The sequence below is a fragment of the Sodiomyces alcalophilus genome (assembly GCF_042370955.1).
Source record: "Sodiomyces alcalophilus JCM 7366 unplaced genomic scaffold ACRALscaffold_8, whole genome shotgun sequence".
Taxonomy (NCBI): domain Eukaryota; kingdom Fungi; phylum Ascomycota; class Sordariomycetes; order Glomerellales; family Plectosphaerellaceae; genus Sodiomyces; species Sodiomyces alcalophilus.
This window is the reverse complement of record NW_027263539.1, coordinates 2333926-2347610: the sequence shown is the minus strand read 5'-3', so window position 1 is coordinate 2347610 and position 13685 is coordinate 2333926. Positions and strand designations below refer to the sequence as shown.

Here is a 13685-nt window from a genome sequence, read left to right as displayed (position 1 = left end):
TAGTGGGGAAAACGTGACAGGGCCCCCCCGAACATCGAGGATCCCCATTTCACGCCCGCCACGCCAGTGGGGAGAGAGGGAAGAATGTGGGATCTCGTGGCTGGCGGGGTCGGCTCACCAATGCAGCAAGCAAGCCTTGTGGATGGGAGCGGTCACTACTTTCTAGCAAGACGCTGCAATGGGACTGTCCTGTTGGTCCCTAGCTTCCCCAAACTCACGCCCATGCTGCTGGGTCGCCCGTGTCTCGCCCGAGCTCCGTTGACCGGGCCATCTACCTATACACATATTCGTACCATGTCTATAAGAAGCGCCCCGGGCCCGACCTTCCGAAGTCATGGATACGAGCTTTACACCGTGTCTGTCGCGTGTCGCCTTGCTGTTTAACTACCTTTCACTTCCCCTCTCCTCTCTCTTTTTCGTCTCTCCTCCCTTCCTCTCCCCTCTGCAACTACACTACTCCCCTGGGCCAGACAGCTCTCGACTGACTTCCTGCCCCCTCTCCTTTGCCCGCCATCCACCATGGCGAACGATACCCAGGCCGCGTAAGAACTGACTGACAACGTCCGAGACGTGAACCAACCCCATCATAGCTATGATCGCTAACACTCCTCTCAGCGGCAAGACGGCGGCTACCTCCGAACAACATATCGAGACGGCCAACGAAAAGGGCGCCGTTCCGACTCAATATGATCCCAATACTATTAATGAGAATCTTGAGGCCAAGTACGCATGCCCCTCTCCACCCTCAATGTGGCCCGGTGAATACTCACAAGCCGGGTAGAATCAAGAACCCCCTCGAGGGAGTCTCTTATGAGCAACTAATGTCCGACGTCGCCGTCTTCGTCCAAGAGAAGAACCTGGCCGAACACGAAGCCATTTTCCGCAAGGGCGCCCTCATCGCCCAGAACCCCGAGGGGTACGCCGACATCACCGGACCCGAAGCCCTCACCGAGGAGGAAAAGGAGGTCCTCAGGCTCGAGGCGAAGCACAAGTGGCGCATGCCCATGAAGCTCATCCTCACCATCGCCACCTGCTCCATCGGTGCCGCCGTCCAGGGCTGGGACCAGACCGGCGTGAACGGCGCCAACATCTTCCTCCCGGAATACTACGGCATCGAATCCGACAGCGTCCGCGACAGGTTCATCCTCGGCATCCTCAACGCCGGTCCGTACCTGGGCAGCGCCTTTTGCGGTTGCTGGCTTGCCGATCCCCTGAATCACTACTTTGGTCGCCGCGGTGTCATCTGGTTCTCCGCCCACTTTTGTATCTGGCCCCTGATCGGCTCTGCTTTCGCCCAGACCTGGGGCCAGCAGCTGGCTTGTCGTCTCCTCATGGGTATCGGAATGGGTTCCAAGGCCGCCACCGTCCCTATTTACGCTGCAGAGAACTCGCCCGCTTCGATTCGTGGTGCCCTGGTCATGTCGTGGCGTGAGTCTACCTCTCCCTATCCTCTTTTTTTTTTTCACTCTTTTCGTCTCTCGACCACTCGCAAGTCGCAACGCCCAAAACAGCAGCTAATGACCATCGATTAGAAATGTGGACTGCCTTTGGCATCATGCTTGGTACCGCCGTCAACCTGGGTCTTTATAACGCCAAGCACAACTGGCGCCTCATGCTCGGAGCCCCCTTTATCCCTGCCGTCCCGCTGCTCCTCCTCATCTACTTCTGCCCCGAGTCGCCCCGTTGGTACATGAAGAAGGATCGCTACGCCGACGCATGGAAGTCGATGATGCAGCTGCGGCACGACCAGATCCAGGTGGCCCGCGATATGTACGCCATCCATGCCCAGCTCGTCATTGAACACCAGATCCTGAGCAAGAACAACTACGTCACCCGCTTCGTCCAGCTCTTCACCATTCCCCGTGTGCGCCGCGCCAACCTCGCCGCGTTTACTGTCATGATTGCCCAGCAGGTAGGTTCTATTCCCAATTTCGAACTCCCCCTTTTATTCTTCTATTTTCTTTTGATCCCTGTGACAAACGACAAACGACTAACCCCGCCTCTTCAGATGTGCGGTATCAACATCATCGCTTTCTATTCTACCACCATCTTCCGCGAGGCGGGCCAGTCCGAATACCAAGCTCTGCTAGGCTCCTTTGGCTTTGGTCTGGTCAACTGGCTCTTCGCTTTCCCGGCTTTTTGGACCATTGACACCTTCGGCCGCCGCTCCCTCCTGTTGTTCACATTCCCCCAGATGACCTGGACCCTGCTCGTCGCTGGCTGCCTGACGCTCCTTGACCAGGAGAAGTACGGCATCACCCGTACCGCCCTCGTCACGCTCTTCGTGTACCTGTTCGCCGCCTTCTACTCGCCCGGCGAGGGTCCCGTGCCCTTCACCTACTCGGCCGAGGTCTACCCGCTCTCCCACCGCGAGGTCGGCATGGGTTTCGCCGTCGCGACGTGCCTCTTCTGGGCCTCCATCCTCGGCATGACCTTCCCCTTCATCCTCGACCGCTTCGGCACGGTCGGCGCCTTTGGTCTCTACGCGGGCTTCAACTTTATCGCCTTTATCATGATCTTCTTCTGGGTGCCCGAGACCAAGCAGCGGACGCTCGAGGAGCTCGACTACGTCTTCGCCCTCCCCACGTCCCGCTTCGCCAAGTACCAGCTCACCAAGGCGCTTCCGTGGTTCATCAAGCGGTGGGTCTTCTTCCAGCGCGACGCCGAACTCGAGCCCCTCTACACCTTTGACACGCCCAGCGCGGCTCCCGCCGCTGAGCAGGAGGCTGCTGCCCCTGGTGGTGATGCCGGTGCCGAGAAGCAGCGTGACGGCAGCGACGCCTCCTCGGATAATAAGGGGAGCGACTCCCCACCCACGGAGAAGCAGACCGTCACGGCGGGGGACAAGAGCCAGGACTAGACGGATTTTGCCTCAGTTCCCCATTGTTTGATTTTCTTGTCTCTCCAGCGTCCATGTTGAGTGTGCGTCACGGGTTTACCACCACAGGTGCTTTCAGATACCTTAAGATGTCGCCATCTTTGGGCCGTTGGCTACTATAGTTGACATTCTTTTCGGCTTGTTCGTTGGATGGGCTTCAGGTGCGAGTGCGGGGACGGCATCTTGAGATGTTGATCTTTTTGCTTCATAGTATATACCCGAGCTTTTGATAGCCGATGTGACAGTCCTTTCGAAACACGTCTATATTTTTGACTTTTTGACCCGCTTCATTGTGTGTAGGAGTGACTCTTGACTCAAGTTGCTTATGTGCCGGGCTGTGTGCTCCTTAAGTAGATGTGCTTGTACGATACGAACAGCCAAAGGACGCTGTATATTCCGGGAGCAGGTTCCCCGTCAGTACCCAAGAGGGGAGAACCATTTCTCTGGTGTATAGGGCCCAGGGGCTATAATGATGACAGTTGGTATGCTCTAATGATCTCAGGAGTCCTGTATCTTACTGAGGCCGGACAATAAATCAAGCTTATGCACCCACCCCACCATCCCAGCCAGCATAAACGACGGTAGCTGGCGGGAATCGTTACGGAGCAGGCGAGCCGAAGATGGAGGAGAGGTCCGTCTCGCATCGGGGGAAAATAGCGCGAACTGCCGAAGTCCGTAGGCCGATTATATCGTCGACGATCTGCCGCTTCTTCCAACGTCACCGGCGACCGCAGATCGCATGGACGCATGTCGTATTGCAGAAACAAGCGCACCACTAAATTATTCCATGTTACATGCCATGCTGTCGTGAGCTCGTTGAGGTCTTTGAACCGGTATCCATCCACGCGCACGAATCGAACACCTCCATTGCCAATGGCCGCGATGTATATATAGTCTTGAAGAGGTCAGGCCATTGGGGACTTGAATGTCTCGACTACTAGACCCAGAGAACAGAGAGCAGAACTTCAGTCCCCAGTACTCCTGTCAACAAGAACAAACAAAACGAGCAGACAAAACTCGACAATGGGCCCGGCTCCCGTGAAACGACTACTGCCCCTCCTGGCCGCCCTCGCGTCCCAGACGCAGGCCACGACGGTGCGGTCCCCGACCCCGCCCATGGGCTGGAACAGTTACAACACGTACAACTGCCTGCCGACCGAGGACGACATCAAGTCGAACGCAGAGGCCATCGTGCGCCTCGGCCTCGCGGACCTGGGGTACTCGTCCGTGACGACGGATTGCGGGTGGATGACGACGGAGCGCGGCGCCGACGGCCGGTTGCAGTGGAACGAGACGCTGTTCCCTTCCGGAGGCAAGGCGCTCGGCGACGCCATTCACGAGCTGGGGCTCGAGTTTGGTCTCTATTCCGGGGCTGGCTACTATCAGTGTGGCTCGACCGATCTCCCTGCGTCGTTGGGTAAGGGAACTCGGGGCGAGAGCAGGCGTCTTTCTTGGTTTTCTTCCTGCTTTCTGACCATGGTGATTAGGATACGAGGAGATTGATGCTGCTTCTTTCGCCGAGTGGGGAGGAGATACGTTGAAGTAAGAGAGACATCTAGCCCCTTATCTGACGGGGGTCCTGTCCCTGTGGGTTATGAGCTGACGAAGGGTTCCAGGTATGACAACTGCTACTCCACCTCGCCGAATAACATGGTCGATGCCGACTCGGAGGAGTCTCGTTCGCCAGCCAGGTTCCAGAAGATGGCTGCCGAGTTGGACTCGGTTGACCGTGATATCAAGTACTTTATTTGCCAATGGGGAATTGGGTTTAATGTTGGCGAATGGTGAGACATGAGTTCCCTTGGCTTCTGTTCTTTATCCTGATTATTGCCATCCTTTCTTCGGCCATGTTGGATATTCGCCCCTTGCTTGTAAATTGAAGTCCGCAAACTATTCTAACATGGATACCAGGGCCTCTGAAATTGGAAACACTTGGAGAATCAGCAACGACATCTACAATGGATGGCGGAGCATCTGGCGCATTACCAACGAAGCTGTACGGTACTACAAGCACACGACTGTCGGCGCTTTCGCAGATTGGGACATGCTCACGTAGGGCCCTCGAACCTACCCTTTGGTCTTTATGTATCTGTTGGCCGGTGGCACTGACATTCTCGAACCTAACAGTGTCGGTCTCGGCGGCCTCTCCTACGAAGAAGAACGCTTCCACTTTGGCATGTGGGCCATTGGAAAGTCTCCCCTCCTTATTGGCGCCGATCTAGGCAGAATTTCGGAAGAGTCGTTGGCGGTCCTCTCCAATGAGGAAATCATCGCCATCAACCAAGATCCCCTAGCCAAGCAAGCACAGCTGGTACGCCGCCACACCGAGGAGGAATGGGACGTGTTCCTAGGCGAACTGTCCGGCTCCCGCCTGGTGCTGGCCGTCGCCAACTGGAGAAACGAATCCCAGACGGTCGAGGTCGATCTGGCTTCGTACGGGATCGCGTCCGCCACTGCGCGGAACGTCTGGAAGGCCACCGATCTTGGCGTCATCTCGGGCCAGCAGACCATCGGCCTGGAGGGTCACGAGCTGCAGATTCTGGTCCTCTCGGACATCTCTGAAGCGACGCCGCCCCAGTCTGTAGGATATTACCCGGCGGCCGAAGCGGATCTCCGGGGGTCAGCCCAGCTGATGGGGTGCTCCCCGGGCGACTGTGAGCCCGTGGGGTCCAAGGTCGGGTATATCGGGTCGGACGGGGGTGTCACGTTTAGCTCGGTCCAGGCCTCGAGCAGCGGAACAAAGCTGCTGGGAATCGACTATATCAACTACGAGTACGACTTCCATACGGCATGGGGATGGGGCACCAACACCCGCAACATGACTGTTTCGGTCAACGGCGGGGAGGAGAAGAGGTGGGCTTTCCCCGTTTCCGGCGGGGACTGGTGGGAGACGGGCCGTCTCATGATCGAGGTGGACGGGTTTGAGGAGGGCGAGGATAATCAGGTTGCGTTCGGCGCCTTTGCAGACGGTGAATGGGCTCCTGATCTGGTCGGTCTTGAGGTTTTCGAGTAGTTTTTGTTCTTGGGCCATGGCTATATGTCGTCTGCTTGCCGACATCAAAATAAGAATAGGGGGCTGGGTTGATTCGAAAATACGAATAGGATAGGGGTGAATACTGTGCGAAAGTTTGAAACAATTCCAATTAACACGGTATCGGTTGGCATCGGCATTTGCGAGCTTTCCCCCACCCTGGCAGTGGAGAAAGTCCCACGCAGCGCAAACGCGGGGCATCAACGATCGTCACATCACCTCTTTGTGTGCACGGCGAGGTACCTCAGGTACTTCCCATATTCCTCCGCGTCATCCATGGCCGGAATGATTCTTCGGTCGCCCATCTTCGCTGCCAATAGGTCCTGCTTCTCCGCCAGGTCTTCCAGTACCATACGTCGGTTCTCGGCAAAGCCTTTCCCCAGTTGCAATACGCGCCCGACGCGTTTCTCGATCCCGCCTCGCCGCCGTCTTTGCTGCTCAACGCTTCTCCCGACCGCACGGCCATCTCAACACTATTCTACCTCAGTCCCGTCCATTCCGTCCGACATGGCCGACTACGAGACTATCCTCAAGGGTAAATACCCTGCGAAAGCCCACGCCAAGCGTGTGGCCGACCACATCCGCTCCAAGGTCCCCGATGCCAAGGGCGTCCTGTATCTCGAAGCGACGCACACCAAGATGCAGGAGGACAGTGATCACCCGGAGCCTTTCAGGTACGGCCTTTCTTCGTCCATCGCATCTCGGTACACATTGTCGTCTGGCCCCCCGTCGTTGACCAAACACCCTACAGACAGCGTCGCTACTTCTACTACCTGACCGGTTGCCCCCTCGCCGACTGCCACTTCATCTACGATCTGACCTCGGGCACATCCACCCTCTTCATCCCGCCCGTCGACCCGGAAGAAGTCATCTGGTCCGGCATGCCCATCACCGCCGACGATGCCAAGGAACTCTACGACGTGGACCGCGTCCTCTATACCACCGACGTCAACGTCGAGCTCGCCAGGCTAGGAAAGGGCGCCGGCACCACCGCCTTCGCCATCCCCAACCAGGTGCTGGACGCCATCACCTTCATCGAGTTTGAGAACAAGGACTTTGACCTGCTCAAGCGCACCATCGAAGAGTGCCGCGTCGTCAAGGACGACTACGAGGTTGCCCTGACCAAGAAGGCCAACGCCATCTCCACCACGGCCCACCACGCCGTCATGCGGATGGTCAAGAGGGCCAAGAACGAGCAGGAGCTCGAGGCCGTCTTCCTCGAGAGGAGCATCGCTCACGGCGCGAAGAACCAAGCCTATCACTCCATTCATGCGGCCGGGCGTGCTGCCGCCACCTTGCACTACGTCCACAACAACGCCCCATTGGAGGGAAAGCTCAACGTGCTTCTCGATGGCGGCGCCGAATGGAACCTGTACGCCTCTGACATTGTTCGTCTTCCCTCACCTTGACAACCGACCCCCCTTCTTTTCTTTTTTTCTTTTTTATCCCGCCAAACTCTGCCACTGACTCGGAGAACGCATAGACGCGGACCTTTCCGATTTCTGGCAAGTTCTCCAAGGAGTCTCGCGCCATCTACGACATTGTCCTGAAGATGCAGCTCGAGTGCATCAAGCAGCTCAAGGAAGGCGTCAACATGGACGACGTGCACCTGCTGGCCCATAAGATTGCCATCGAGGGCTTGCTGGCCGTCGGTATCTTCAAGGGCGGCGACGCCGACAAGATCCTCAAGGCCCGGACCAGCGTCGCCTTCTTCCCTCACGGCCTCGGCCACTACCTCGGCATGGATACCCACGATGTCGGCGGCAACCCCAACTACGCCGACCCGGACCCCATGTTCCGCTACCTGCGCAAGAGGGGGCCCCTGGCCGCCGGGAGCATCGTCACCGTCGAGCCCGGCATCTACTTTTGCAACTTTATCATCGAGCCCTACCTCTCCAATCCCGTCCACTCGAAGTACATTGACGTCGACGTCCTGGACAAGTATTGGGATGTCGGGGGTGTCAGGTAAGCCTTCGAACCTCGGCCGCACCGGGATGATGTTTCTGTGTGTGTGGTAAGGACCATCTGCTGACGGGCGAGGCAGGATCGAGGACAATCTTCTCATCACCGCGACTGGAAGTGAGAACTTGACGACTACTATCAAGGACCCGGACGAGCTTGAGAAGTTCATCAGCTCCAGCTGAGCGCACATGCCAAGCGGGGTACATAGCTTTGACATTCGGCCATGGGAACGGCTTAGGTTGTTCATGGAGCGGCCGTGATGCAATACCTATCCCAAGGAATGGTTATTGTTCCGTTGTACATGTACGCAATGTTGGCTCGGCTCAAAAGACCAGAGCCTGCCAGTTCCTACCTTGACTCGGACTTCTTCGTCGATTACGAGCCCAGGCACGGAACTCACCACTTATTCCATTCTTCGAGAGAACGCAGCCCGGATAAACGTGTGGACACATTGAAGATGTGTCGCGTGAGGTCACTCCCAAACCAACCTTATTGTGTATCGCAACATTCCTCTGCACGTCCTGTGCCTGTTAAAAGAAGATTTCTTCGCGGCAAGGAGTAGACGTGACTATTAACGGAGGCTGGTTTAGAGTCGACAAATAGGGTCACCGACGGTTCCATTCTACCCTTCTTCTTCCTCGGCTTGTCGACGATTGGGCCCCGGAACTTGGCGTGGCGTTCCTAGCAGAGCACATGCAAGGCTTACTTTGTCCTAACCTCTGCCGTACACTACTTCGTATGCTCCCCGAAGGGCGGTGGCCCTATCAAGAGGGATCAGGAGGGACAAACGCGAAATCAGCGGGGCGGGCCGGGTAGGTGTGGCTCTGTGTCCCTCACTCGGCCCCTTCATTCCGTTGTAAAGGGAGCTACGGGTAACCTGGGTCTAGATTCTACTTTGTATTATGGAAGAATACCTACCCAAGTTTGCTACTTACTAGCAAGGAAAAGTAGAGGTACATATGTACGTTGTACAGCGGGACGGAGTGAGGGCGTATGTTGTATATGTACTGTGTAATTACGACACAGTCGGCAGTTTTTCAACACATGCTGTGAACAGAGTGGAGCCGTATTAGGTAAGCACTACGGTAGCCAGATTTGGTCAATCCCCCGGGAAATTGGAATTGGACATGGTGGTGTGCTGCTGACTTGAAGTCGGGCTAACTTTACCCCTTTTTTCCACTTCGGAATCGTATCCCCCGTAAAAGGCCTCCTCGAGCCTGGACATCGCTGATGGGCTTACGTGCTTCGTACGTTGTACATGGCCCCTTTGCCATGGTCTGCCCTATGTTGTTTATGCTGCGCAGCTCTGTTGACTCTCGGGATTTAAATAATCACGACTATGTGACGTACGCAACCGTATCGTACTGCATCCGTGTGCTTGTTCCCATCTCTTGGTCCGAGGCATTGGTCTGAGCCATAGTGGCAGGGTAGAGGGTGGAGCAACGTTCCATTCTGTTCTCAACCCCCGGTCCGGAGAACCCCTCCACCTCTTCATGTCCAATCTCTGGCTAGATGCGTTGGAATCCTTCGTCCCCAGGCGTACAACGTACTCCGTACAATGGTGCATATGTACGTTGTACTGCCAGGGCCCCGGCCCCAGAGCTTTGTGCACCTCACCTCGCTGGTACACATAGGGCTGGTGCCGATCCGAAAGAAGCGCCAGAATATGCGTGGGGTACTGGCGTAGATATATGAAGCCAATCTCTGTCGATTTGATCTTGGCGTCGTCGTCTTCTCCAGAGACCAGGACAAAGTGGAAGCTCGACTTTGGCTTCACTAAACGGGGTCCGACGACCCTTCCAAACTTGAACGACGCTTGTGACGACAAGAAGAACTTGTGCGACACCGTCACGCACGTCTATTCCTTCGTCTCGGCTTACGGAAAAACCGATTGATCTGCTGCACGATTTCCGCGCCACACATCTCACAATGGCGACCACGAGGCCACACGACGAAAACCTCCCCGAGGTCGTACCAGACATGTCGCCCCAGGCGCTCTCGCAGGCCGAATTATACGCCAGACATGGCCTCGAGGGCGGCGAGGGCAAGTACCCCTACACCCACCACGATGGGATCGAACACGTCCCGCCAGGTGACGGCTGGGACGTACACAAGGAGGTGGTGAGCCCGCTCTCGCCTGATCCACACACGCCGGTGGGAGGTGCTGCCTCCGCCGGGTTTCCGCCGCCGCCGACACCCCGGATTTGCGGAGTCAAGAGGAAAACGTTTTGGATCCTCCTCGCCGTGGCCGGAGTCGTCATCATCGCTGTGGCAGTGGGCGCTGGTGTCGGCGCCACAAGGGGAGGAGGTGGCGGTGGGGGGGACGCCCAGGAACAGGAACAGGAACCGTCAACGACGCCGTCGGCAGCAAGCTCGGCGGAGCCAACGGCCACATCGTCTTCTACGTACGTGCGACGCTCTTTTTCGTTTCAATGTTCCTTTTACTAGTGGCTAACACGGGGCATGGCAGCGACATGACTTCCTCCACACCTTCATCGACCTCATCGACCTCGACCTCGACCAGGACCTCGACCTCATCACCGGCCGAACCGACGCCGACCTTCCTCAACGAGACCGTGGCGCTGCCGGTCGGGACATTTGCCTTCCAGGCATTCTCAGACGTAAACTTTACGGGCAATTACACCGACGTCTACCAAGCGGAAGGATTCTTCAACTTCCCCTTCGACGTCGTGAGTTACATCTGGTTGCAGAACCGGACGGACTGTTGCATCAACTTCTGCGAGGGTCCCGACGACTACACCGGCTACCGATGTGACCCCAGGGAGCAGCGCGTGGCAAGCCAACCCTTTGACCATCTATACATTGGCTGTAATGGCGATGCCCCGCGAGGAGAAGAAAACCGGTTTTGTTCGCCGTGAAGAGTGTTGCCATGATGTGGTCAAGGTCGGTTGAGATGTTGTTTGTATGGGACTTGGGCCTTATGAACATCTTCGGTCACTGGTGGGGTCACGGTGTGTCTGTTTATTTCTAATCCTTTCCTTTTTTTTCCCTCCTTTTCCACTTGATACTGATGTGACTTGGCTGGGTTCACATTTTCAAAACACTTCTTATTTTCTTTGGCTCGGGGTTGCTCTGGGAGGAGCACTGTGAAAGTTGGGAGGCCTGTTGAATTTGATCCTCACTCCTCGGAGATGGGTTTGAGCATGTGCCTCATTGTTATTGCGAGGGTTTCTGGCGGCCATAAGTCGTCCGGTTGTAAGTGAGGAAAATGACACCAAGTCGAAAACGAAGAGGAAAAGGATCAGGCCCGCATAATAACGCACGGGAAGTTGTGTTCAGGTTCTACTCGTGCATTTTTCACCGCCACTTCACCGAGGTCAATAATGCCGAAGTTCAGCCGCAACTCCACTTGGCCCCTCACCGAGAGGTTTCCCGCCGTCCCCACTTTCTACTCGCCCCGCAACTGTGAATGGTCCAAAACAAAACTCCTCCGTTCGCGCTCCTCGACTTTTTCTTTCGCGGCCTCGACGATTGCGAACCAACTGTCCCGTCGCCTTTTTCCACGAGATAAATGAGAGCTGGTCTTGCTCTACCGACACAATGGCATCCGAGCCGGACTCTGTATCCAATCCAACGACTCAGTCGTCGTCGGCCGACACCCCAATGGACGTCCCTGCGACCCCGTCAAATGCTCAGGCGCCTGAGCCCCGCGCCAACGAGCCTACAGGGGCTGATTCAAAGGGCGGATCTGGTGCGCTAGATAACGACAATGGTGGTCAGAAGAAAGAGGAGAATGACAAGCTAAAGAGCCAGGACGATAAACAACGACGGGTCGGCAGAAGCGAATGGCGGTTAGCAGGCGCCCCCTTTCCTCCCCTTCCTTCCCTCTGTGATGCAGAGTGTCTAACAAGAAACTAGTCGTCAATTGAAGGACAAGCGCAAGCAATCGAGCGACGACCGCCAGTCTGCCAAGCGACGGAAGCTGGGCGAGAACGGCGAAGGGGCAGCCCAAGAAAACAAGAGGAAGGGTAACTGGCAGCAGGATGGGGAACCACGTCCAAAGGACCCTAGAAAAGCCAACCCATTCTCAAACGAAGAGATCGCCGCCGAGGCGCGTCGACCGAAGCGCAAAGTCGCCGTCATGATTGGCTACTCGGGTACCGGTTACAAAGGGATGCAGATCAACTGGGACGAGAGGACCATCGAGGGCGACATCTTCAAGGCCTTTGTCGCCGCCGGCGCCATCGCCAAGGCGAACGCCGACGACCCGAAAAAGTCGAGTCTCGCACGCTGCGCCCGGACCGACAAGGGCGTCCACGCCGCCGGCAACGTCATCAGCCTCAAGCTCATTATCGAGGATGAGGACATCGTCGACAAGATCAACGCCAACCTGCCGCCGCAAATCCGCGTCTGGGGTCTTTTGCGGACGAACAATGCCTTCAGCTGCTACCAGTCGTGCGATTCGCGGTGGTACGAATACCTCATGCCGACATACAGCTTGCTGCCCCCGCATCCCGACAGCTACCTCTGGAAGAAGGTGGTAGAGTCGGCCAAGGAGCACGGCACCTACGACGATCTCCTGGCGAGGCAGGGGGACGTCAAGGGATTCTGGGAAGAGGTCGAGGAGAAATCGGTCAAGCCTATACTGGAGCAGATGGATCCCAAGATTCGGGAAGTGGTGTTGGAGAGACTCCACTCGGTTGACGAGGTCGAAGACGAGGCGAAGCCGCAGAAGCCTGGCAATGCTGAACAAGGAGACAAGGCGGGGGAGCTTCAGAAGAATGAATCCGGCGCGGGTGCCGGCGACGCTGAGAAGGCCACCACCGACGCAAAGAGTGGGGATAGCAATGGCGCGGCTGAGGCAGCTCCTCCCGCCCCTAGAAGGCCCCGGGAGCCGACGCCGGTAGACTTGGCGTTGCGCGACCTCAAGCAAGCCTTCATCAAGGCGAAGCGCGCGTACAGGGTCAGCCCGGAACAGCTGCAGCGGTTACAAGAGGCGCTGAACCAGTACGTCGGCACGTACAACTTCCACAACTACACCATCCAGAAGAACTTCAAGGACCCTTCCGCCAAGCGCCACATCAAGTCGTTCGACGTCAACATGAAGCCCATCCAGATCCGCGACACGCAGTGGGTCTCCATCAAGGTGCACGGGCAGAGCTTCATGATGCACCAGATCCGCAAGATGGTCAGCATGGCCACGCTGCTCGTGCGCTGCGGCGCGCCATTTGAGCGCATCAAGGAGACGTACCGCGAGACCAAGATTGCCATCCCCAAGGCCCCGGGGCTAGGCTTGCTGCTGGAGCGACCCGTGTTCGACGGGTACAATCGAAAAGCGGTGGATACCCTGGGCAAGGACCCCATTGACTTTTCCAAGTATGACGACCAGATCGACGAGTTTAAGGATAAGGAGATTTACCAGCGCATCTTTGAGGTCGAGGAGAAGGAGAACACGTAAGTTTCTGCGTTCTTATGAATGAGCCGCCAGGAGCATCAGAGGACTAACGTGAGCCCATAGATTCCACGTCTTCTTCCAACAGGTCGACAACTTCAAGTCGGAATCTTTCTTGTGGCTGACGGACGGGGGCATTGATGCCGCGAAGATGCGGTCGAATAAGGAGGAGAAGGGCGACAAGGCGCTTGCGAGAGAGCTCGGAGACGAGGATGAGGATGAGGATCCCGAGGGTGGAGAGGGTTAGACTTAGACGGCATGGGAGTTGAGTCGTTGCACATGGCGTCCGATTCACGACGGGGGAATTGAGAACGAAAACATAGACCCATAGATCACTGCATTGTAGAAGCAGTAGAATACGGTACAATGATCATCATATCTGGGTTTGGTGATCTCTCTCC

The 13685-nt window shown here is 56.7% G+C and overlaps 6 protein-coding genes across 6 annotated transcripts; 5 read left to right on the top strand and 1 right to left on the bottom strand.

Moving 5' to 3' along the window:
- The first annotated feature begins 334 nt into the window (after positions 1 to 334).
- Positions 335 to 3151, top strand: ACRALDRAFT_2037664 (uncharacterized protein). Its single transcript, XM_071020838.1, has 5 exons — positions 335 to 542; positions 616 to 723; positions 782 to 1428; positions 1533 to 1912; positions 2009 to 3151. Exons 1-5 carry the CDS (start codon positions 520 to 522, stop codon positions 2858 to 2860), a joined length of 2010 nt encoding a protein of 669 aa, XP_070872050.1. The 5' UTR covers positions 335 to 519; the 3' UTR covers positions 2861 to 3151.
- A 750-nt stretch (positions 3152 to 3901) lies between these two features.
- Positions 3902 to 5891, top strand: ACRALDRAFT_1078029 (carbohydrate-binding module family 35 protein; the record flags this gene model as incomplete). The annotated part of the gene is made up of 5 exons (XM_071018724.1): positions 3902 to 4295; positions 4366 to 4420; positions 4495 to 4662; positions 4790 to 4930; positions 5006 to 5891. The coding sequence occupies 5 exons, from the start codon at positions 3902 to 3904 to the stop codon at positions 5889 to 5891; spliced, it is 1644 nt and encodes a 547-aa protein (XP_070872049.1).
- A 525-nt stretch (positions 5892 to 6416) lies between these two features.
- On the top strand, positions 6417 to 8053 carry ACRALDRAFT_1036824 (uncharacterized protein; the record flags this gene model as incomplete). The annotated part of the gene is made up of 4 exons (XM_071015041.1): positions 6417 to 6583; positions 6661 to 7297; positions 7393 to 7874; positions 7954 to 8053. The coding sequence occupies 4 exons, from the start codon at positions 6417 to 6419 to the stop codon at positions 8051 to 8053; spliced, it is 1386 nt and encodes a 461-aa protein (XP_070872048.1).
- Positions 8054 to 8970: 917 nt separating this feature from the next.
- On the bottom strand, positions 8971 to 9794 carry ACRALDRAFT_213341 (uncharacterized protein; the record flags this gene model as incomplete). The annotated part of the gene is made up of 5 exons (XM_071024064.1): positions 8971 to 9009; positions 9095 to 9167; positions 9210 to 9280; positions 9316 to 9705; positions 9777 to 9794. 5 exons carry the CDS (start codon positions 9792 to 9794, stop codon positions 8971 to 8973), a joined length of 591 nt encoding a protein of 196 aa, XP_070872047.1.
- On the top strand, positions 9379 to 11246 carry ACRALDRAFT_1078027 (uncharacterized protein). The gene is made up of 2 exons (XM_071018723.1): positions 9379 to 10276; positions 10342 to 11246. Exons 1-2 carry the CDS (start codon positions 9801 to 9803, stop codon positions 10748 to 10750), a joined length of 885 nt encoding a protein of 294 aa, XP_070872046.1. The 5' UTR covers positions 9379 to 9800; the 3' UTR covers positions 10751 to 11246.
- A 186-nt stretch (positions 11247 to 11432) lies between these two features.
- Positions 11433 to 13531, top strand: ACRALDRAFT_2044688 (uncharacterized protein; the record flags this gene model as incomplete). The annotated part of the gene is made up of 3 exons (XM_071021458.1): positions 11433 to 11683; positions 11751 to 13286; positions 13351 to 13531. 3 exons carry the CDS (start codon positions 11433 to 11435, stop codon positions 13529 to 13531), a joined length of 1968 nt encoding a protein of 655 aa, XP_070872045.1.
- Between the last annotated feature and the right edge of the window lie 154 nt (positions 13532 to 13685).